The 21,097-nt window shown below is 53.7% G+C and overlaps 1 protein-coding gene across 2 annotated transcripts in view; it reads left to right on the top strand.

Annotated features, from left to right (window-relative positions):
- EML1 (EMAP like 1) overlaps positions 1-20,411 on the top strand; it is a 178,768-nt gene extending 158,357 nt beyond the window's left edge. For both annotated transcript variants that reach the window (XM_029951623.1, XM_029951622.1), the window contains 9 exons: positions 1,522-1,647; positions 1,916-2,047; positions 5,222-5,289; positions 7,292-7,380; positions 14,810-14,907; positions 15,020-15,107; positions 16,647-16,742; positions 18,101-18,231; positions 18,862-20,411. In XM_029951623.1, coding sequence (XP_029807483.1) covers positions 1,522-1,647; positions 1,916-2,047; positions 5,222-5,289; positions 7,292-7,380; positions 14,810-14,907; positions 15,020-15,107; positions 16,647-16,742; positions 18,101-18,231; positions 18,862-18,987 — 954 coding nt within the window. In that variant the 3' untranslated portion in view covers positions 18,988-20,411. The remainder of the gene's footprint in view (positions 1-1,521; positions 1,648-1,915; positions 2,048-5,221; positions 5,290-7,291; positions 7,381-14,809; positions 14,908-15,019; positions 15,108-16,646; positions 16,743-18,100; positions 18,232-18,861) is intronic.
- Positions 20,412-21,097: the final 686 nt, after the last annotated feature.

Below are 21,097 nucleotides of genomic sequence, written 5' to 3'. Positions count from 1 at the left end.
ATCCACATTTTGATTTTTCATTAAAATCTTTCTTCATTTCCTACTTTAATTTCTGGGTGTCACTTTGCAGACATGATCAGTAATATTTATTGAGTATTTACTTTGTACATGGCTGAATGGAAACACATTCTTTAAAGCTCTAACCCTTTTAGTATCTATTTTACCTCCTCATCACGTGGCCAGCAGCCCTGCACCAGAGGCAACCCCAGGCAAGAAATTTAATACACCTTTCACACCCTCACTGAATTTTCTGTCCCAGGCCCCGGAAAGTTATGAGTAGACATCAAGGTCGGCATCATTCTGAAGGTTGATGGTCTTTATCCCCAGAGTAGAATGGACATGTTCTAGAACTTTTCCACCTTCTTTTTTTTAATGTTTATTTTTGAGACAGAGAGAGACAGGTTGTGAGCAGGGGAGGGGCAGAGAGAGAGAGGGAGACACAGAATAGGAAGGAGGCTCCAGGTTTTGAGCTGTCAGCACAGAGCCTGACCTGGGTCTCGAACCCACAGACTGAGATCATGACCTGAGCCGAAGTTGGACACATAACTGACTGAGCCACTCAGGTGTCCCTGAACATTAATATATTTTTTTAATTGACATAAAATTCACACAAAATAAAATTAGCCATTTTATTTTTAAAGTTTTTTTAATTTCTTTTTTAACATTTATTATTGTGAGAGAGACACAGAGTACCAGCGGGGGAGGGGCAGAGAGAGCGGGAGACACAGAATCTGAAGCAGGCTGCAGGCTCTGAGCTGTTAGCACAGAGCCCAATGTGGGGCTCGAACTAACAAACCGCAAGATCATGACCTGAGCCAAAGTTGGACACTCAAACGACTGAGCCACCCAGACGCTCCGAGAGTTCACCATTTTAAATTACAAATAAATTTTATGGCAGGTCATTTTGGTCTTTGCTCTCCAAATGTTTAATTGCTACTGCTGTCCAGTGACACAGCAAGGAAAGAGTAAACTGACCAGTGTCCTTTATTTTTTAATCTTATCAAGAAGAACAATGCTTCATTCTTTATTGTTGTAACAACCTTACCCTTGCTAATTCTTTTAAGGTACATACATGTTCGGAGTTTAAGAGTCAGATTTGGGTTTTTTTTTAAAGGTTTTTTTTTTCTGTTTTTTTTATTTATTTTTGAGAGACAGAGAGAGGCAGCACGGTCAGGGGAGGGTCAGAGAGAGAGGGGAGACACAGAATCTGAAACAGGCTCCAGGCTCCGAGCTAGCTGTCAGCACAGAGCCCGATGCGGGGCTCGAACCCACAAACCGTGAGATCATGACCTGAGCCGAAGCCGGACGCTTGACCGACTGAGCCACCCAGGTGCCCCTCAAATTTGGAGTTTTGATCATTCAACCAACAAATCCTGGCCATGAACCTTTCTCTCCATGTTCCGTGTGTGTGTGCGCACACACGTGTGAGAGAGAGAGCGCACTATCATCATGATACATAAACAGGTATTTTGAAAGGTGGAGCTAATAAGTGACATTTTTAGTCTTTCCTCTTCACTGCAGATTCCAGAGCAGTTTGGTCCAGTCCGGACGGTGGCCGAGGGGAAGGGCGACGTGATCTTGATTGGCACAACCAGAAACTTCGTGCTGCAGGGCACCTTGTCCGGGGACTTTGCCCCCATCACTCAGGTACGTCCCGGCTCAGCGGGCCCGCCTCATTTTATGTGCTGCTGGTCTATAATAAAGCATTACAAGGAGGAGAGCGTTCCTTCGAGACCAGCGTGACCTTCCTCAGCATCAGCGCTTCGGTTCCTGCCAGGACTTAGGTCGGGCGGGAAGGGAAACTGAGGGGGGCAGTGTGAGGTGTGCGCATGTCGTGGCCAGGTGCCCCGCCGCCGAGGCTCCGAGTGTGGGCTGGCGTGTTTCAGCGAGCATCATCTGTCTTGGTCCTTTGCAGGGTCACACTGATGAGCTCTGGGGACTGGCCATCCATGCCTCAAAACCTCAGTTCTTGACCTGTGGGCACGACAGGCATGCCACTCTCTGGGACGCTGTTGGCCACCGGCCCGTCTGGGACAAAGTCATAGAGGTAGACGTGCGCGTTGCATTCCATTTTTCTTATACCGGTTCATCTGGAACATGTTCGTTTATTTATTTCTTTTTTTGCGTGAAATTTTGATAGTGAGATAAAATTGTCTCAAAGTAAATGTCTCCAGGCTGACCTCCTTTGGATGGCATTGCTATACTTGCCTCAGTGGCTTCATCTGTGGAATTCTGAAGTGCGCTGCGGAGCTTTCCCGCAGCGCGTTAGCCTTCCGGAGCTGGGCTTTGGGGTCTCCTGAGTGCCGAGTGCCGTCACGGGCTTCCGGGCTGAGAAACCCCTGTGATGAGCCCGCGCACCATGTGCACCTTTCGGACGAGAGCATATGCGTACGACCTAATAATTCTCTACAACTAGAGTCTGATGATGATGCTTTAGTTTGGAGGGTTATTTTAAATTTTAAGGTTATTTATTTTGAGAGACAGAGCAGAAGAGGGGCACAGAGAGAGAGACTCCCAGGCAGGCTCTGTGCTATCAGCACAGAGCCCGATGCAGGGCTCGAACCCACAAACTGCAAGATCATGACCTGAGTCAAAACCAAGAGTCAGACGCTTAACCGATGGAGCTGCCCAGGCGCCCCTATGATGCTTTAGTTTTGGGGGTCTTTTTTTTATGTCTTTATTTTATTTTGAGAGGCAGAGAGTGAGTGGGGGAGGGGCAGAGAGAGGGAGACACAGAATCTGAAGCAGGCTCTAAGCCCTGAGCTGTCAGCACAGAGCCCAACGCAGGGCTGAAACCCACGAACTGTGAGATCATGACCTGAGCCGAAGTCGGCCGTTTAACCGACTGAGCCCCCCAGGTGCCCCTGATGCTAGTTTTAAAGTTAGCAACTGTGTGGTCTTCGCAAAAGGAACTCAGATGACACATCAGAGTGCTGAGATGCGTTTCCCTACATGGAACACGGCAGCGGCTACCATTACTGAGCACCAGGCCCTGTACGTGCCTTATCCTTGAACCTGGCCGCAGTGTGGAGGGCAGTGGTAAGGAATTAGAAACTGAGGCTTCAGAAAGTCAACGAGCTTGCCACGATCACTAAGTCAGTCGGTGACAAAGCCAGCGATTACACCCAGCTCGGTCTGATCCCCAAACCCAGGGTCTTCCGCCACACGGCACCCCAGTGAGTCTAACGTACATCCTGTGTGGCCTGTGCCCCTGATGACCCGGCCAGTCTGGGGACAGGGGCCCGTGCAGACCCCACTCCTCCTCATCGCCCCCGCAGAGGCCCCAGCTTCTCCTAGCATGCCGAATCCACACTTCAGCCCTCTTGCCCTCTCGTTTTGGAGGTCACCAAGGGTCTAGAGCTGGCCTTCACTGGTGGAGCTGAGCATGGAGGTGACAAAGCCATAGGAGAGAGTGGGTGTGGCCCAGCCGGCAGGACGGGCTGAAGGAAGCATTGTCCTGTGTTGTGCCTGTGCCCTGGGGGCAGGGGGGGGCCCTGGAGGAACAGGTGGGCTGCGGGCAGGTGACAATAACCTCAGGCACGGGAGGGCGGCCTCCCCCGCTGCTGCTCAGTGACAGCCCTGCTGGAAGCAATACCAGCAGCCCCCTCCCCTCCCCCTCCCCTGACTGTTCACCCCTCAGCCTGACTTAGGGGAGGGGGTCAGAGCCAGCACCTAAAAGCTCTGTGCTGAAGTCCTAGCACTTTGCCCACTGGCCACGTGGCTTTGGACACCCGTACCTCTGGGTCTCCCTCTCCAAACCTCCCGGGCCTAAATGAATCGTGCACTAAAGCTTCCCGAGGGGGTGATGGCTCTCCATGTGTCCGTGGCGGCCCCGAGCTTGGTCACGGCTCCCGCCGCGGGAGAAGCGCCGCAGTAACAGTCCAGCCAGCCCTCCATGTGATCTGTAGAAAACACAGATGCAATGGTGTCACACTTTTTTAAAGAGACTTTATTATTTTGAAGTAATCTCTGCACCCAGCGTAGGGCTCGAACCCACGGCCCCGAGGTCAAGAGCCGCGCACTCCACGGACAAAGCCAGCCAGGCACCCCGGTCATGACACTCTTTTCATGGGAAGAAAAATAATCACTGTCACTGGGTTATGATCTTCCAGTGGCCACAGCCCTTCACGTGGTGGGACAGCCCCCATCATTCCCACATCGGCACACTCTCCTGACCCACCCGGAACTGTAGATACCCTGACTCTCTACCTGCTGTTCCTCAAATATGGCCCCAAACCGTGTTGCTTCTACCTCTTTGATCATGCTGTTGTCCCCTCCACACCTGGTCCAAGAAAACACTGAGTGGCGCGTCCACTTCCTCCTTCCCACCGATGATTTTTTCTGTGCGATGGCCTGGGGTGGGGGAGCTCTGCACCAGGAAGCGTCCGCCCGGCCTCCCCGTCAAACTCCATCTAACTCCCTCTCTCCTGTGACCTGCTTGCCTTTCCCTCTGTCACTGAGCCCGTCCTCCCTTGTGTCAGAGTTGGTGACGAACACATTAGTAAGGAGCGCTAGATCCAAACCTGGATGTGCCTCCCTCATCTCGAGATCCTTCCAGGGCTGTGTCCAGTGTCAGCACGGGTGCTGGGCACGCCCGCCGGTGTTCCGGGCAAACAAAGCATACCATTCGCCAGGCTTATGTTCAGTGTGGGGTCAGCCAAGCCTTCCTCCAAGGCTTGGAGGGAGAGTGTTTACCTGTTGGCGTATCATCTGGTTACTGTAGGCATGAAAATGAAAAGCTAGAAGACAGGAAGAGAAAAGTCCTACGGGATAGAAATTTAGTATTACTGACATGTGACCTCCATCGAGTAGGAAAACGGCCTCCTCTCTTGGCAGGAAAGCGACGTTTATTTTATTTTATTTTGTTTACGCTCACTTATTTTTGAGAAACAGAGAGACACAGAGCATGAGCGGGAGAAGGGCAGAGAGAGAGGGAGACACAGAATCCGAAGCAGGCTCCAGGCTCTGAGCTGTCAGCACAGAGCCTGCCGCTGGGCTCGAACTCATGAACTGTGAGATCATGACCTGAGCCGAAGTCGGACACTTGACTGACTGAGCCCCCAGGCACCCCAGGAGATGTTTAGTTTAAATGGGACCATGTAGCACTTTGGAAGAGCCGTGTGTGTGTGTGTGTGTGTGTGTGTGTGTGTGGGTGTGTGTGTGTTTTCTGCAGTCGTGCTGTGTCTGGCCATCAATTTACACTTCCTTTAAAATATTTTAGGACCCAGCTCAGTCTTCTGGTTTTCATCCTTCAGGGTCTGTGGTTGCGGTCGGAACACTGACTGGGAGGTAAGTCGCTGCGCAGCGTGGCTCGTGCTGAGTCCGCGGAAACGCGGCCGCTGTCTGTGTCCCCCTGGGGACAGGCGCCGCCTAGCTCTTGCTGTCCCTCTCAGCTTCCGGCAACGGACCAAGGACTAAGTCACGTCTTGAAAGTAACAGGGAAGACAGTGGTCCTTCGCACTTGCGACCATGGGAGGTTCTGAGGGAAGCTCTGGACCCTTCTAGAAAAGCCGCCCCACCCCCACCCACCCCCGCCACCCATACACAGGCACGCACGTGCTGCCCTCCAGTTTGGGGGGGGGGGTTGTTGGAGCCCCTGGAGCCCTGACCTGCAGGCCGTGGGAGGGACCTCAGCTCTGGAATCGGGCGGGAAAGCATTTCAAGGCACCGAGGATTTAAAAATGTTTTTTCTTGCTGCCCGTTCAAAATGGTAGAAACTGCCCAGACCCTGAGCCTCAGATTCAGATTCCACCAACACGTACCACGTGCCTCCGATGTGCCAGGCAGGAGGCCTGCACCTGAGTCCGTGCTTTGCCACTGGGCAGCATTGTGCCCCCGGCCAGTTAAACAACCTCTCTGCGTTGTTGCTTTTTTATGGATCGTGACAGCCGTGTCTGCCCAGCCCCGCGGTGCTGCCGATTCAAGGCGACAGCGTCTGGAGCATTTTCGGGCTGCCTGGCAGGCGGGGAGGCGCTACGGTCATTATTATTCTGTATATTTTGATTGAACTGTTATGCTGTTTGTCATCGTATAAATACTTACTGTGGTTTCATTCAAATATGTTTGGTGGGGTTTCCTACCTTCCTTCCCTTCTGAAAAGCAAACCCCTCGGGTCTGTTGTGATGACTGTGGGGTGAGTATAAAGAAAGAGAACCCATTCACAGCCATCGGCAGCAGTGCCTTAAGGGCTGGGCATTTCATAGCCAACAGAATTCCTCGTGAAAATGTTTGCACACACAGATGTACACACACACACAGTCCTTCCTTTGAACTGTCCTGGGGGCAGTGGACACTTCAGAGTCACCAGACACTGATGAATGGCTGACAGCCGGTTACCACTGGACCTGCAGGCTGACTGTGGCAGTAGGCCAGGATCTGGTGACAGTGTCGGGATGCTCAGAATCAGACAACGGCCCACGGGCAGAAGAGATGACACGTGGAACCTGATCCTCCCCCCACGTAGGCCTGGTCCAAGGGCCAGCGTTATTCGAGCAGAGCCTGGTCAGCCTCAGCCCCTCTGCTTCTGACGGTCTGACCTCTGTCAACGTTAAGTAGACGTTAATGATGAGTGGTTGTTGAAGACGCCAGGAATCAGAGTCCGGACGCCAGATCCAAAATCCAGGGTGGATGGTTGGGCCCCATTGAGGGGTGGTGCTTGGGCCCGACTGGAAGGCAGGGAACAGCAGTGTCATGTGGCGGGCACGCCCGCAGAACGCACCCCACCGGGGGTCACCGAGGCTCCTGCGTACCCGTCACACTTTGCTACACTGCAGCTGAGGACCCGCAGCCCAGACCAGTCCCGCACCTGCCCCTCCTCCGCTCCCTCCACCCTTGCCGTCCCCGGCTGGTGCACGCCAGCGTCCGGACGATCACACACCACGACACTGTCCCAGTGCCCCCCACCCTGCTCCCAGGCCAGCTCTCGAGGTGAACGCCCGTGCAGGCAGCCCCCTCCCTGCCTCCTCTGGCCCCGAGCCCGTGTTAGGTGTCGGTCCGCCTTCCCTGCCCAGGGCTTCCTGCCCTTTTACATGTAAGTGACAAAACCCAGACACTGAGGACCTGTCACCACACTGGAACGGAATCGTTTCGAAGGGAAGGCGGCGTGCGCTGCTTTCTTAAGGAAATGCTCGTGTGAAGGAACTTCCTTTAGCTAAAAGCCAGACACAGTGTTCTTGTTGCAAAGAATGCTTATTAAGCCCGTCGAGCAATAGTCATGAATAGTCACTGTCGCCTGTCTTCCTTCCTTGTCTCAGCAAACCGCTCACTCTGCTTTTTCTCATGTTCATGAAAGGTGGTTTGTGTTTGACACGGACACCGAAGCCTTGGTCACCGTCCACACGGATGGGAACGAGCAGCTCTCCGTCATGCGCTACTCCCCAGGTTAGCGGCACACCGCCCGGGACGCGGCCGCGGCAGATCGGGAAACCGCGTAGACGGCTTTTCAGGGAAAACCCTCCCGGGGCTCCTCAGCGAAGGTTACGCTGCACGTAACCGTGGCCTTCGGGCGCCCTCGTCCCTCCCGGGGGTCACTGTGCTGGGGGTGGGTCTTTTAACTCCTTATCTCGGAAAGTGTCTGGAGTAGACAAAACCAGACCTTTGGCGCGATGAATCCCCGTGTATCTGTGACCCGGATGCGGAAGTCACGGACGCCCCGCCCCCACCCTTCCCGTGTGATTTTGAAGCGGTTCCCAGACAGCTTGGCCTTTCATTTGTTACCGTTGCTGTATATATGTCTGAACAAGATGAGCCTCTGTATTTTTGAACAGCTTGATTTAGGTGTAATTTACAGACAGCGCTTTTACCCATGGTAAGAGAACACTCATGACTCTGGGTGACTTCGTGCAGTTGTCCGGCCGTAACCACAAACCTTCCAGCACCCGAAAACGTTCCCTCTTAGCAACGCCTCTTTACTCCCACCCCCTCAGCCTTAGGCAACCCCTGGTCTGGTGTTCTGTTCTATAAACTGCCTTTTCTGGACACCTCCCGTCCGTGGATCCATCTACACAGCCTGCTGTATGTGGCTTTTCTCTAGAATACTGATTTTGAGATGAATTCATGTTGTTATGCGTGTATCAGTGGTTTATTCCTTTTTAATTTTTTAAGTTTCTTTTTTTTTTGAGAGAGAGAGAGGGAGAAAGAGAGAGACAGTATGAGTAGGGGCGGGGCAGAGAGAGAGGGAGACACAGAATCCGAAGCAGCTCCAGGCTCTGAGCTGTCAGCACAGAGCCTGACGCGGGGCTCGAACCCACAAACCGTGAGATCGTGACTTGAACCACAGTCGGAAGCGTAACGACTGAGCCAGCCGGGCAGATAGGACCCATTCTGTGGATATGCCTCCGTGTGTTTCTCCCTCCATCGCATGGCTGCCACGCGGGGTGCCCCTGGCTGTTGTGAACAGCACAGCTGTAAACGTGGACTCTGTCTCTTTGTGGTCGTGTGTTTCATTTGCTCTTCGGTAAATTCCTAGGCGGGCTGGTGGATTGCACGGTAAATTTGTGTTTAGCACTTTATGAAACATGCCAACCTGCTCTCCAGAGAGGCGGCACCATGTTACATGCCCACCAGCAACGTGCGCGGGTGCGGGTTCTCTGCGTTTCCAGGATTCTGGGCGCTGCCTGCGTCTTCTAGGCCAGCCCTGGGGGCAGGGGGTGGCACAGCGTCCCTTCTCTGCTTCCGTTCGAGTCTCCCCCACCATCGAAGGTGCTGATCCTGCTTCCTGTGTCTGCCCGTCACGCCTTTCTCTTTGGTGAAATATCTTTTCAGATATTTGGCCTGTTTTTTTTAACCAGAGTGTCTTACTCTTGAGTTGTAAGAGTGCTTTCGATAGTCTCCGTATAGGTTCTTTTTTAAAAATGTTTTATGTTTGTTTATTGAGGGAGAGAGAGAGAGAGAGAGAGAGAGAGAGTGCACGCACAAGCCAGAGAGGGGCAGAGAGAGAGGGAGAGAGAATCCCAAGCAGGCTCCGTGCTCTCAGCGCAGAACCTGGCTCGAACTCGCAAACTATGAAATCATGACCTGAGCTGAAACCAAGAGTCAGACGCTTAACTGACGGAGCCCCCCCAGTGCCCGCTGGGTCGTTCTTTCCCAGGTATTCCGTTTGCAAATATTTGCCCCCAATATGTGACTTCTCTGTTCGTCCTCTCCACGAGGTCTTTTGAAGCTTTCAGTTTCAGTGAAGTCTAGTTTCTCACATTTTTCTCAGACAGGTCTTGCTTTTGCTGCCAGACTCATCATGAAGCGGTTGCTCTCTGCTTTCTTCTAGAACAGTGTCTGTCGTAGCCCTTACGTGTAGTGGGTTCGTGGGTATCACAAGAGGTGAACGTTTCGTTTGTTCTGCATGTCGTTATCTACTAGTCCCCGCGCCAGGCTCTCAGGGACAGTCCTCTCCCTGTCAGGCGACCTTGACACGTCTGTCAGAGACCCGTGATCATCCCATGCCAGGAGCACGCAGCCTCGTTAACGGGAGTTCAGAGTGAGGTGTTTTTTTAATGTTTATTTTTGAGAGAGAGAGAGTGCGCAAGCGAGTGGAAGAGGGTCACAGAGAGAGGGAGACACAGAATCCGAAGCAGGCTCCAGGCTCCGAGCTGTCAGCACAGAGCCCGATGCGGGGCTCAAACCCACAAACTGCAAGATCATGACCTGAGTAGAAACCAAGAGTTGGACGCTTACTGACAGAACCATCCAGGCGCCCCTATGATGCTTTAGTTTTGGGGGTCTTTTTTTTAGTTTTTAAAAAAAAATTTTATGTCTTTATTTTAATTTGAGAGAGACAGAGACAGAGAATGAGTGGGGGAGGAGCAGAGAGAGAGGGAGACACAGAATCTGAAGCAGGCTCCAGGCTCTGAGCTGTCAGCACAGAGCCCGATGCGGGGCTCAAACCCACAAGCTGGGAAATCGTGACCTGAATGGAAGTCAGACTCCCAATTGACCGAGCCCCCCAGGCATCCTGTAGTTCAGAGTGAGTTTTGTTTTGTTTTGTTTTGTTTTTGAGAGACAGAGAAAGACAGCATGAGCCGGGGAGGGTCAGAGAGAGAAGGAGTCACAGGGTCTGAAGACAGGCTCCAGGCTCTGAGCTGTCAGCACAGAGCCCAACGCAGGGTTTGAACCCACGAACCGTGAGAGCATGACCTGAGCCGAGGTCAGAGCATTCACCGACTTAGTCCCCCAAGCGCCCCCCCGCCCCTGCAAATTCATCAGTTTTTAAAGTAAAAACACTTCCCAGATGGGTTTATGTCTTTGATCAATTTCCAGAGTGCTGAAATGGTTATTTCTGTCAGTTTTGAGCGTCTTTACATTGCTGCATGGGGACAGGATTTGCCAGGCTCCTCACTAGGTCACCGGCTGGAAGTCCTACCCCCTTGTCCTTAGCACAGATGCAGTATCACTGTCACCTCCTCAACCCAAATCAGCAACAGCCTCTAAGTATCATTAGCTATCAGTCACTATTCCAGTTTTCAATTGGCTTTTTTTTAACGGTTTAAATTTTTTTCCCTTTAATCTTTATTTTTGAGAGACAGAGAGAGTGTGAGCAGGGGAAAGGCAGAGAGAGAAGGAGACACAGAATCCGAAGCAGGCTCCAAGCTGTCAGCACAGAGCCCAATGCGGGGCTTGAACCCACGAACCGTGAGATCATGACTTGAGCCAAAGCCGGACGCTTAACCGACTGAGCTGCCCAGGCGCCCCCCTGAAGTCCCTTTTAATCCGTAGTTCCTGGTGTTTGTTCTGGGCCTCCACCCACCCCGCTCTCACCCTCGCCCCTCCTGTGTGCACTGTTTACTTGTTGGAGGAACGGACTCACTTATCCCGTAGTGTTCTCCGCACTCCGGGTGTTGCTGAGTGCATCCCCGTGGTGGTGGTCAACATGTTCCTCTGTCCCCTGTACTTCCTCCAAAGTGATATTTGGACCTACCATCTGAATGTCATTCAGGTTCAGTGTGTACTGGCCTCTTCCGCCTATGGGAGGCTCCTGTCTGCTCGCCTCACGTGTTGTGATGTTAGCAGCTGCCGGTGCCCAATGCACAGATCCATAAGGGCCCAGACGAGCGGTTTCCCAGTGTTAACTTTCTTGTTCACTCGTTGGATGTAATATTTCTATAAAGAGAAACTGCTTATCATCTCTTTGCTCCCTAACAGTAGGGCAGCATTCATTACGGAAAGTCCAGACAAATGCCTGGTTTCTTTTACTTGTTTACCCATTTCTGGGGTACTGAGTTTGTTCCCTGTACCCTTCAACAGGGACTAGTTGGGGAACACCTGGGTGGCTCAGTCGGTTAAGTGTCCGACTCTTGGAATTTTCTCTCTCTCTCTCTCTCTCTCTTTCTCTCTCTCTCTCTCTCTCTCTCTGTCTCCCCCCCCCAACTCCCTCTCTCTCTCTCTTCTTCCTGCCTGTGCTTGTGCGTGCTCTCTCTCTCTCTCTCTCTCTCTCTCTCTCTCTCTCTCAAAAATAAACTAAGGGATGACATTTATTTAAAAAAAAACAGCGACCAGTTGGTGGTGATGTTTTGGGTACCATCGTGAACTTAAGTCTATTCGCTGTGTTTCATTCTGTGACGTTCTCTAGCGGGGAACAGTTGCTTCTTCACTGATCACTGGCCGTGGAAGCCACTCGGCTTGGCGCCCGAGTCCTGACCGTGTGGGTGCCAGGAGCCCCTTGATGCCGGGCAGGTCTTTGCTTCCAGGCCGTGCCCCTGTATGCCTGTGTCTTAGGCGATGCTGTTTTCCTGCGACATGCAGGACATTCAGCTAGGTAGGCATTCTTGTAAATAGCTGTTTTGGGCGCCTGGGTGGCTCAGTCGGTTAAGCATCTGACTTTGACTCAGGTCATAATCTCGCCATTCAGAGGTTGAGCCCCACATCCGGGCTCTGTGCTGACAGCTCAGAGCCTGGAGCCTGCTTGAGATTCTGTGTCTCCCTCTCTCTCTCTGCCCCTCCCCTGCTCGTGGTCTGTCTGTCTGTCTCTCTCTCAAAAATAAATATTTAAAAAATAATAAAAAAAGAACTAGCAATTTTGCCCTTGGAATTACTTGGCCAAGACTGAGCTGCAACCACTCTGTATGAATCCTGTGTTCTAGAAGCTGATTGAGGGTGGTCCCTGCCCCGTGGTAGGGCTGTGTCCTTGATCCCTACAGGGGACGTTGTGGAAGGACCACCCCTTCCAGACATGTTTTCCTCGTCACCCTAAACAGACAGCTTGGAACCTTCTATCACCATTGAGAAGGAGTTCACTCCGCTCAGAGTGCCTTTCATTCTTGGCGTTTTAAGTATCGTATTTCATTCTGTTAATTCTGGCCAGTATTCTGCATCCTTTTCTGTGTTTTCTGTGTTTCTCATCAGTTTCTTGTTATTTTGAGTGTCTGTGAAGTGTAAGGGGCCCTCATCTATGCCTCTTTTCCTAGAAAGCCACCAGCTCCTGCTAAGACGAGCAGAGTCCTTTGGGGACTGTGTTTGCCTTTCTTGTCAGTTACACTAATGACCATCCCCTGGAGATCAGAGAGCTCTTTGTACAGTAATTGTGTGTCTCGGGCTCTGGAGGCACTGACTGGAGGCTGTGTGGGGCGAAGATGATGGCTCTAGGCCAGATCAGGACAACTTACTTCATTACCCAGGTGACCCTTGTCTCAAAGTGGGTTCATACACCCGCGTTCATAGCGTCATTGTTCACAGTAGCTCAACTGTGGGAGCAACCCAAGTGCCCGTCCAGGGATGGAAGGACAAGCAAAGTGTCATATAGCCATTCAACAGAAAGTTACTCAGCTTTTAAAAAGAAGGAAATTGGGGGCACGTGGGTGGCTCAGTAGGTTAAGCATCCGACTTTGTCTCAGGTCATGGTCTTGTGGTTCGTGGGTTCGAGCCCCATGTTGGGCTCTGTGCTGATGTCTTGGAGTCTAGAACCCACTTCAGATTCTGTGTCCCCCTCTCTCTCTGCCCCTCCCCCATTCACATTCTCTCTCTCTCTCTCTCTCTCAAATAACATAAACATTAAAAAAAGGTTTTTTGAAAGAAGGAAATTCTGACACTTCTACAGCCACATGAGGCCGTTACACTGAGCGAATGAAGGCAGACACAAAAAGACAAATAGTGTGTGATCTCACTTACATGAGGTCCTTGGGTCCGAGTCTGAGAGCTAGAGCCGCCAAAAGTGTAACAAATGGTTCCGTTCTGAAAGAAACCTCATTGTCTTGGCGTGAACAGGTGAGCTAGGGGGTTCTTACCTCGAGATCCCTTCCGAAGAGCACCCAAGCCGGCACGTCACGTGCTCTTCGGCCGTTCTGCACCCTTGCGCTGGGCCACGGGCTGCGGGATTAGCCACCACGTGCTGGGGCTTTGGAGTCAGACTCCCTGCGTTCGAATCCAGTTCCATAAACCTGTATGACCTTGAGCAAGTTACTTTCCCATGAAAACGGGGATGGTCAGACCTTCCTGTCTGTAGGGCTTATCAGGTGTAAGTACACGGTCACGGAAGCAGTCTAGGGCCGTACGTGGTGGACTCTGTGTGCGTGTGGGTAGTTATAACTTGGTAGTCGTTGTCATCAGCGTTTAGCATCTGTCATCACTCTAGTCGGGCCCGGTCACGTGGAGGAATCATGTGTGTGTGGCTTCCCACGCAGCCGTCTGGCTTTCTCGAGAACTTTCGGCAGCTGAGGGTGCCCGCCTCCAGGCCTCCGCGCTGTCTTGGGCCAGTTCCCTCCGTTCTGTTAGGGTTCGTGCTCTGGACTTGGTCTTGCCGACGCCCTTATTTTGAGCTGGCCCCGGGCTAGGACGTCCTGACTGCCATTTCCTGGGGGGTCAGGCCGTGCTCTTGCCTGCAGGACTCCCTCTCTGGAGAGAAGGAAAATCTGATGAGGGAGGTGGGGACAGGGCCCTTCATGGAAGCCTTCTGATGGGCCGGTGGCCACGGGGACCTTACAGATGCCGTCACGGAAACCCTCTGAGTTACTTGGAGAGGCGCCATGCACCGTGCTTTGTAGGTGGTGGGACTGACGCTGAGTGAGAGCAGGGGTGTGGGCACGGCCCCCGAGCTAGTGTGCAGGGCCGCCGCTGCTCTTCGCCCCGCTCTGGACCCCAGGTCGCCCCCCACGCGGCTCCCATCCCCTTCCTTCCGGTTCCACGACTCGGGGAGGTCTGACCATCTCTGGGTTAGTGGCTCAGGCCTTGTCTCCTTCCCAGTACTTCCGGGTCTGCCCCCTCTGCCTTCACACGTGGCAAGTTCATCCGCCAGCCACCAGGGCTGGCCTGCTTTCAGGTCACACTGAGCTCCTTCCTCCCTGCGTCTCCACACACGCTCCAAGCCGAGTCCTTCATCCTTCAGGAGGCCAGAGACCCAGGGGAAAGTGGGAACTGGTGGCCTATTGGAAGAGAGGTGGGAAGGGCCCTCCAGGCAGAGGGGAGGCAGAGGAGCCTTCTAGGCAGGGCAGGGTGGGTAGGAGGGAGGACAGTGTGTGCAGAGGTGAGGCGGGAGGCGCCTGCAGGGTGGGGGTGGGTGAGAACAGTGTGTGCAGAGGTCTGAGAGCCAGCACGTGGTGAGGAGTGAGGTGGCCACGGCCCGTGGGCCACCAAGGGAGTGGCCCTCCTCCTTCCGTGTGGGAGTGGCAGGGGCGGGGCTAGTAAGGGGGGAGATTGGGTCAGGGCAGATTTTCAGGACAGCTTTGCAAGCAGCACAGGACTCCCAGAAAAGCAGCCTTTTCTCTTTGAATGAAGTCAACGATCTGGCTATTTTATTTTTCTGAATCTGTGACCTAACCTAGCATCGCCCCTTGTCACTGACGAGCGTTTATTTACCAATGGAAATGTCACCTGCCCACTTTTGCAGACGGCAACTTCTTAGCAATAGGCTCGCACGACAACTGCATCTACATCTACGGGGTCAGCGACAACGGGAGGAAGTACGCCCGCGTCGGCAAGTGCTCGGTAGGCGTCCCGACGTTCTGACCGGTTCCGCGGAGGCAGGCGCGGGCCTCCTGGGTCAGCGGCGCCGGAGCGTCCCTGGCGAGTGACACGCACCCTGCTCTCTCTCCCCCAGGGTCATTCCAGCTTCATCACCCACCTGGACTGGTCTGTGGACTCCCAGTTCCTCGTGTCCAATTCCGGAGACTATGAGATCCTTTACTGTGAGTGCCGGCCCGGGACGCGTCTGGGTGCCGATCCCAGCGCCTGTTCCCTCGGAGGCCAGAGCGGGGTCTCCTGCGTCATCTCCTGGCCTCAGTTCCCTTTTTGATAAAACCGGGGGGCTGGGCAGGACCACCTCTAAGGTGGTTCCCGCCAGTGAGATTCTTGGGGGCTCGGGCGGGCGTGGGCCCCTGTGGAACAGAAGATGTGAGCCTTCAAGGAGGAGGAGGCCAAATCCTAGAGGGAGAGGCCCAAGGGGGACAGTTGTGGGAGAAGAGGGGACAGAGCCGTCACAGCCAGAGGGACCTTTGTGAAGGCATCATTCCAGAAAGGCAGAGACAGTGACATCTCCCCTGCTGGGGGGTCGGGGGTCGGGGGACCTCCTCCTCCTCTCCCCACCCCTCCAGGCAGCGTCTGGGTCCAGGCAGGACCTGAGGAGGGCCGGCACTCACTGAGTGTGGCACACGGTGCTCTGCTGCCTCCAGTGTTTGCCAGGCACCTGCCGTGTGCCCAGCTGTGGGCTGAGCACAGGGGGTCATGGGCCATGAGAAGGGCCCGGTTTCCACCCTGCTGGGTGATACTAAAAAGTGCCCCAAAATTGACTTATACATCCTGTCCATAGCTCTCTCAGGCTCATCCCATTTTGTTACTTTTTTTAATGTTTTTGTTGATTTTTGAGAGAGAAGAGAGAGAGAGAATGAGCAGGGGAGGGGCAGAGAGAGAGGTAGACACAGAATCCGAAGCAAGTTCCAGGCGCTGAGCTGTCAGCACAGAGCCTGACGTGGGGCTCGAACTCATGAACTGCAAGATCATGACCTGAGCTGAAGTCAGATGCTTAACTGACTGAGCCCCCCAGGCGCCCCAGGCTTATCCCATTTTGTAGGCAGGAAATCTGGACTCAGTCACGAGGTCATAGGCTTCGAGAGCCACTGGCTCCGGGGGCAGCCGTCCACGTGCTGAGAAGCCGGGCGGGCGGGGGCACGGAGGGAACCAGCTTGGGCCAGGACCACGCCTCCCCCCGGTTGACCTGGCAGCACAGTGTGCCCTCCCCACCCTCTCGGAGGCCCAGCGTGACTCAGGGCCGCAGCGGGAGGGTGATTTTCAGAAACAGGCGAGGGGTCTAGAATCTTTTCAGACATGGTCTGATACTCTTGTGAGTTCCCAACTGAGGAATAAATAAATCACCAGGGTGCGACGTGTGACTGATGTCCGTCGCTAACTCAGGGCGGGAGGGGTGTGTGTTGGGGGGAGGCTGGGGCCTGGCAGCAGGTGGCAGAGCTGTCCGAGGCCCCGGGCAGGGAGGCAGTAAGCAGTGAGGGTGGAGGCACCGGGACGGCCAAAGGACCGAGAAACCAGGCTGCGGGACACAGACCCAGAGAGGGCGATAGGAGGTGCCGCTCCCCGGCTGAGGCCTCGGGACTTGGGCACAGCTCCCACGGGGCCGGGAAGGGGCCGGGGCCGCACTCCGCGGGCCTCCCTGGTCAGGGGAGCAGAGGGCCCTTGGGCTCAAGTGTCACCAGACTCGGCTTTGCTCTTTCCAGGGGTTCCCTCTGCCTGTAAGCAGGTCGTAAGTGTGGAAGCCACGAGAGACATTGAATGGGCGACGTACACCTGCACTTTGGGATTCCACGTCTTTGGTGAGTTTTCTGCGCCTTTCATTCCGCTCAAACATAAGCCGCCTCCCGCTCAGAATATTCCTCTAGTAGTGGTGCACTCTCGTGGCCCCCGCCTCTGTCGGACCCCTCTGCTGCCTCAAGCACCTGCAAGGACACCGGCCCTGCGGCTGCCAGGGGAAGGGCCGGGCGAGAACCGGGGACATAGGAGTTAACCCTTTTCTAGTGCATGAAATTAGACGTGACGCTAACGTGATGCTCTAGGGTCTTCTCCTCCTCGGTCACGCTGGGCTTCCTGCAGAGATGGGCCAGATGGCACTCAATCTACCTGTCGTTTGTTAACGTTCTTGTATTGTCTTGGTTCTTTAACTGAATTTTCTACTCCCTTTAAAGTTCAAGTCAGAGGGGCGCCTGGGTGGGTCAGTCGGTTAAGCGTCTGACGTTGACTCAGGTCATGATCTCACGGTTCGTGGGTCCGAGCCCCGCATCAGGCTCTGAGCCTGCTTCGGATTCTGTGCCTCCCCCTCTCTCTGCCCCCTCCCCTGCTCACGCTGTCTCTCTCTGTCTCTCAAAAATGAATGAACGTTAAATTTTTTTTAAGTTCAGATCAGAATATATTTATAAATGAGCTCAAATAAATTACCACCATGCGTATAATAAAAAAGAAAAGACAGTATTTATCATCTCTTTATGTAAGACCGTAGGCCAATAAGTTGAACAGAATTGCATAAATCGCTTTAGAGCTGGCATTTGATCGTCTTCCGATGTCAGTGCTGGGACTCCTGGGTTTACACGACATCTGCCAGTTGAGAAGCAGATGCCCATTCAGCTGTCTCACATCCAAAGTCATTGGGACCAGCAGCGTTTCCCAGAACCGTAATTGGGAGCCACTTCCCCCCAGACCAGGCTCCAGACCCGCAGCGGGCAGACAAGCAGCAGCCACAGAGAGCGGACACCAGAAGTCCTCTGGGGAGACTCACATATAAAGAGTTACCCCAAAAAAACAAAAGTTAGGAAGCTGAAGGCTGAGGACTGGTTGGCTTCCTCTCGGATGCTTTGGGAATAAAGGAAAGGCATTGGGTCCAGAATCAGGGTTTCTAGCGCTCTCTCTACTGCAGAGAGAGTCAAGAAGGGGCCCCCAGAAGATGTGGTGGCCCAGAAGGCCCGCCATGGCTGCTCCCCTGCGGTGGAAGGGACTGTGCGTCGAAGGGTGAGAGGATTGCGGACAGGCTAGGAGCCGAGACAGAGCGCTCTTTCAGCCCTGGCTTTGAAGACCAGGGGCTTTCGGCGAGCTTGTCTCCTGAGAACTCGGGGCGATCCCCATGCTCTGTGGCCTGGTGGTTCCGGGGGTTTCAGCGCTCTGTCTGTGCTCTTCGTTTTAGGAGTGTGGCCGGAAGGCTCGGACGGAACCGACATCAACGCGGTCTGTCGGGCCCACGAGAGAAAACTCCTGTCCACCGGCGACGACTTCGGCAAAGTGCACCTCTTCTCTTACCCCTGCTCACAGTTCAGGGTACGGCCCTCCTCCTGACCCTGCCCCGGGGCGCATGCGCTCTGGCCCGAGCTGACTGCCCAGTAATTGATAGAAAGGCACCGGGAGTGGACCTGCCAGTCAGACATGCAGACGTGAGCCTGTCTTCTCGCTGTTCCTGAGCTCTTCCAGGCTCCCCGCTGCTCTTCCCAGCTCCCCACACCCACAGACCCTTCCAGCTGGCTTGTGTCCCCGGCAGCCTCACGCCTCTCCCCTCGCCAGGCTCCCCCTGCTCCAGCCCCGCTGAGCTGAGCCAACACCAGTGCCTAGAACCCTCGTCCTTCCCAGACCTGATGGCCTCCGCCTCCACCCTTGATTCGTGGCCCCTGGTTGCTCCCTGCCTTGAGCCGCCATGCCTGGTACAGCCCTCCGGTCCTGGACATGTCCCAGCCAGAGCAGTCATCTGCCTATGTCTGTCCCCGAGCCAGGCCAGACTCTGGCTGTACAGGGAGGACCTCTGTCATTTGTGCCCGTGTGACGCCTGTGCCCGTGCACACAGCAGGTGCATGGGGGGAGCTGCCGAGTGAGGGAAGGCTGGACGTAGAATTCTAGCACCTTCAGACCGCACGCGGGGTGCCTGCACTGAGCTCTCACTGTGTCCTTCCTCCCCAGGCTCCCAGCCACGTCTACAGTGGCCACAGCAGCCACGTCACCAACGTCGACTTCCTCTGCGGCGACAGCCACCTCATCTCCACAGGCGGCAAGGACACGAGCATCATGCAGTGGCGGGTCACTTAGTCCCAGCGAGAGCCGCGGGGAGCAGGACAGGGGCCGCCGCGGACTCGTGCACGCTCCGCCACTGTGATCTCTGTTTTGTCTGCGACGCGCTGACAAACCTCAGGAAAACCGCTCCCTTCGCTTCGCGCACCCGTGAGCGTCACCCCCGATCGGCGGTTCGCGGCGCTCCCCCGTGCGCAGTGTGTGAAGCCGCGCACATTGAACATAAAAAGGACGCCACGGTTTACATCACGGCAACATCCACAGAAGCGACTGGCGCACCCTTCGTAACTTTTCTATGAACCCTTCACACATGGTCACAGAATGCCTTTCACAATGTTGTACATAGGTCTTCCTATTTCACCATCCAGCTCACCAAGTCAGATATTTATGAAAATGACAAGGTACCGAGTTATGATCGCAATTGACTGACTGGTCCTGAAAAAAATAAACCGGAGAAGGAAGAGGGTGGGTTACTGATTCCGCAGCCGAATCGGGAGATGCAAATAGGACCTCGTTGGGTTACAGCCTCCAAGGGTTTGATGGGTCTCCTCCCGGAGGGCTGATGAGAAAGGGGCCGTGTTCTCGTGTTAAGCAGATTGAACTCCAGAGCAATTAAATCTTTCGGCAGGGCAGAGAGGCCGTGCAGAGGCGTCACCGTCAGCCTAACCGATGCAGTCAGCCGCCTCACACCCTCTGTTCCCCGTTCACGTGGCCTGAAGTGTGGCCAAGGCGTTGAGCCACCTTCCTCTGTATAGTACTTGGCATGATACGGTATCGTATAGGATTGTAGCAATTCATAATAAAGACAGAAGGCTAGGCTTTACTATTTTATGCTGATGGACATTGTATATTTGTATTTTAAGACCAAGTAGACCAAGTCAAAACGGTATCTCTTAAGTGTACAATGAACCCGCAGCGGGGAGATATTCTGGAAGGTTCCACCAGGTACTAAGGGCAGCTTCTTTTCCTGTCTCTTGTGCACGGACGGCTCATTACCCCACAAAATAAGATTGGGTTCCGATGTGTAAAACACAGGTGGCATACGTTTGTCAAGAAAGCCTTACCCATTTTGTGTGACAGATTGGAATTTATTGTTTACATTGGGGAATGTATCTTGGATTTTAAAATAGAAGAGTAATAAACAGACCTAAAAACAAATGCGAAGATTTCTACTTGCTCTAGGCAAGGCAGTGCGTGGAATCGCCTGGAACTCCACGGTGCTGGCGGTTGGGAGTGGCTGATTGAGCACAACACCGGGAGCCATTTCCATGCCATCCCCCGCCTGTTGCGGAAGGGCGGGGCCCCGGAAAACAGCGTGTATTAGAGATGAATCTGTTTGTATGTATCCTTATCAAATATATTCTATAATGAACTTAAATCTGAAAAGGATTTCTTATCCACCTATAATCATGAAACTATATGAATTAAAATATTTAAAATTAGACACGATTCACACTATATTCTCTTTCACATGTTTTTTTTCTCACCTGGGTCATTTGCAAATGGCGCTGGAGTTTGCATATGGTGTGGAAGCAGTCATCAGACCCGATGACCTTAAGGCATTCAGCTTGGGGCCGCCCGGCTGGCTCAGCCGGAGGAGCATGCGACCCTCAATCTCGGGGCTGTGAGTTCGAGCCCCACACTGGGGGTAGAGATTACTAAAAAAATAAATAAATAAAAACTTTTTTAAAAATTCAGCTTACTTACCAGACCTAGTTGTTCTTTGACTTGGTTGTGTAATTCTGGCAAAAACGATGATGTTTACATTCAGAATTAAGGGAAGGACCAGCTCAGGGAAGGGGAAAGGGACCCAGTACTGATCTTAGAAGCTGTAAGATCTGCTTTTATTTCTGCATACCTCCATGGTCCTCCAGGCTCAGTCATGGAAAAAGGATATTTATATACACTATTAATGTCAGCTTCATATATGTCTACACTTTAAACGGAATTGTTTAAACCGCCCAGTGTGAGCCCCTCAGGGGCACTCACTACCCACTGGTTCACTCATCAGCAGAGCCCGCAGTGGCCAAGCACCACCACTGTCCCCTGCCTTGACCCTCCCAGACCCTGCTGGGACCGGAGGCCGCAGAAGCAGGGGCCCGCGGCCACATCAGCTCAGCGTGACCGC

Source organism: Suricata suricatta, chromosome 9 (genome assembly GCF_006229205.1).
Source record: "Suricata suricatta isolate VVHF042 chromosome 9, meerkat_22Aug2017_6uvM2_HiC, whole genome shotgun sequence".
NCBI classification, from domain to species: Eukaryota; Metazoa; Chordata; class Mammalia; order Carnivora; family Herpestidae; genus Suricata; species Suricata suricatta.
This window is presented reverse-complemented; position numbering and strand designations above follow the sequence as displayed.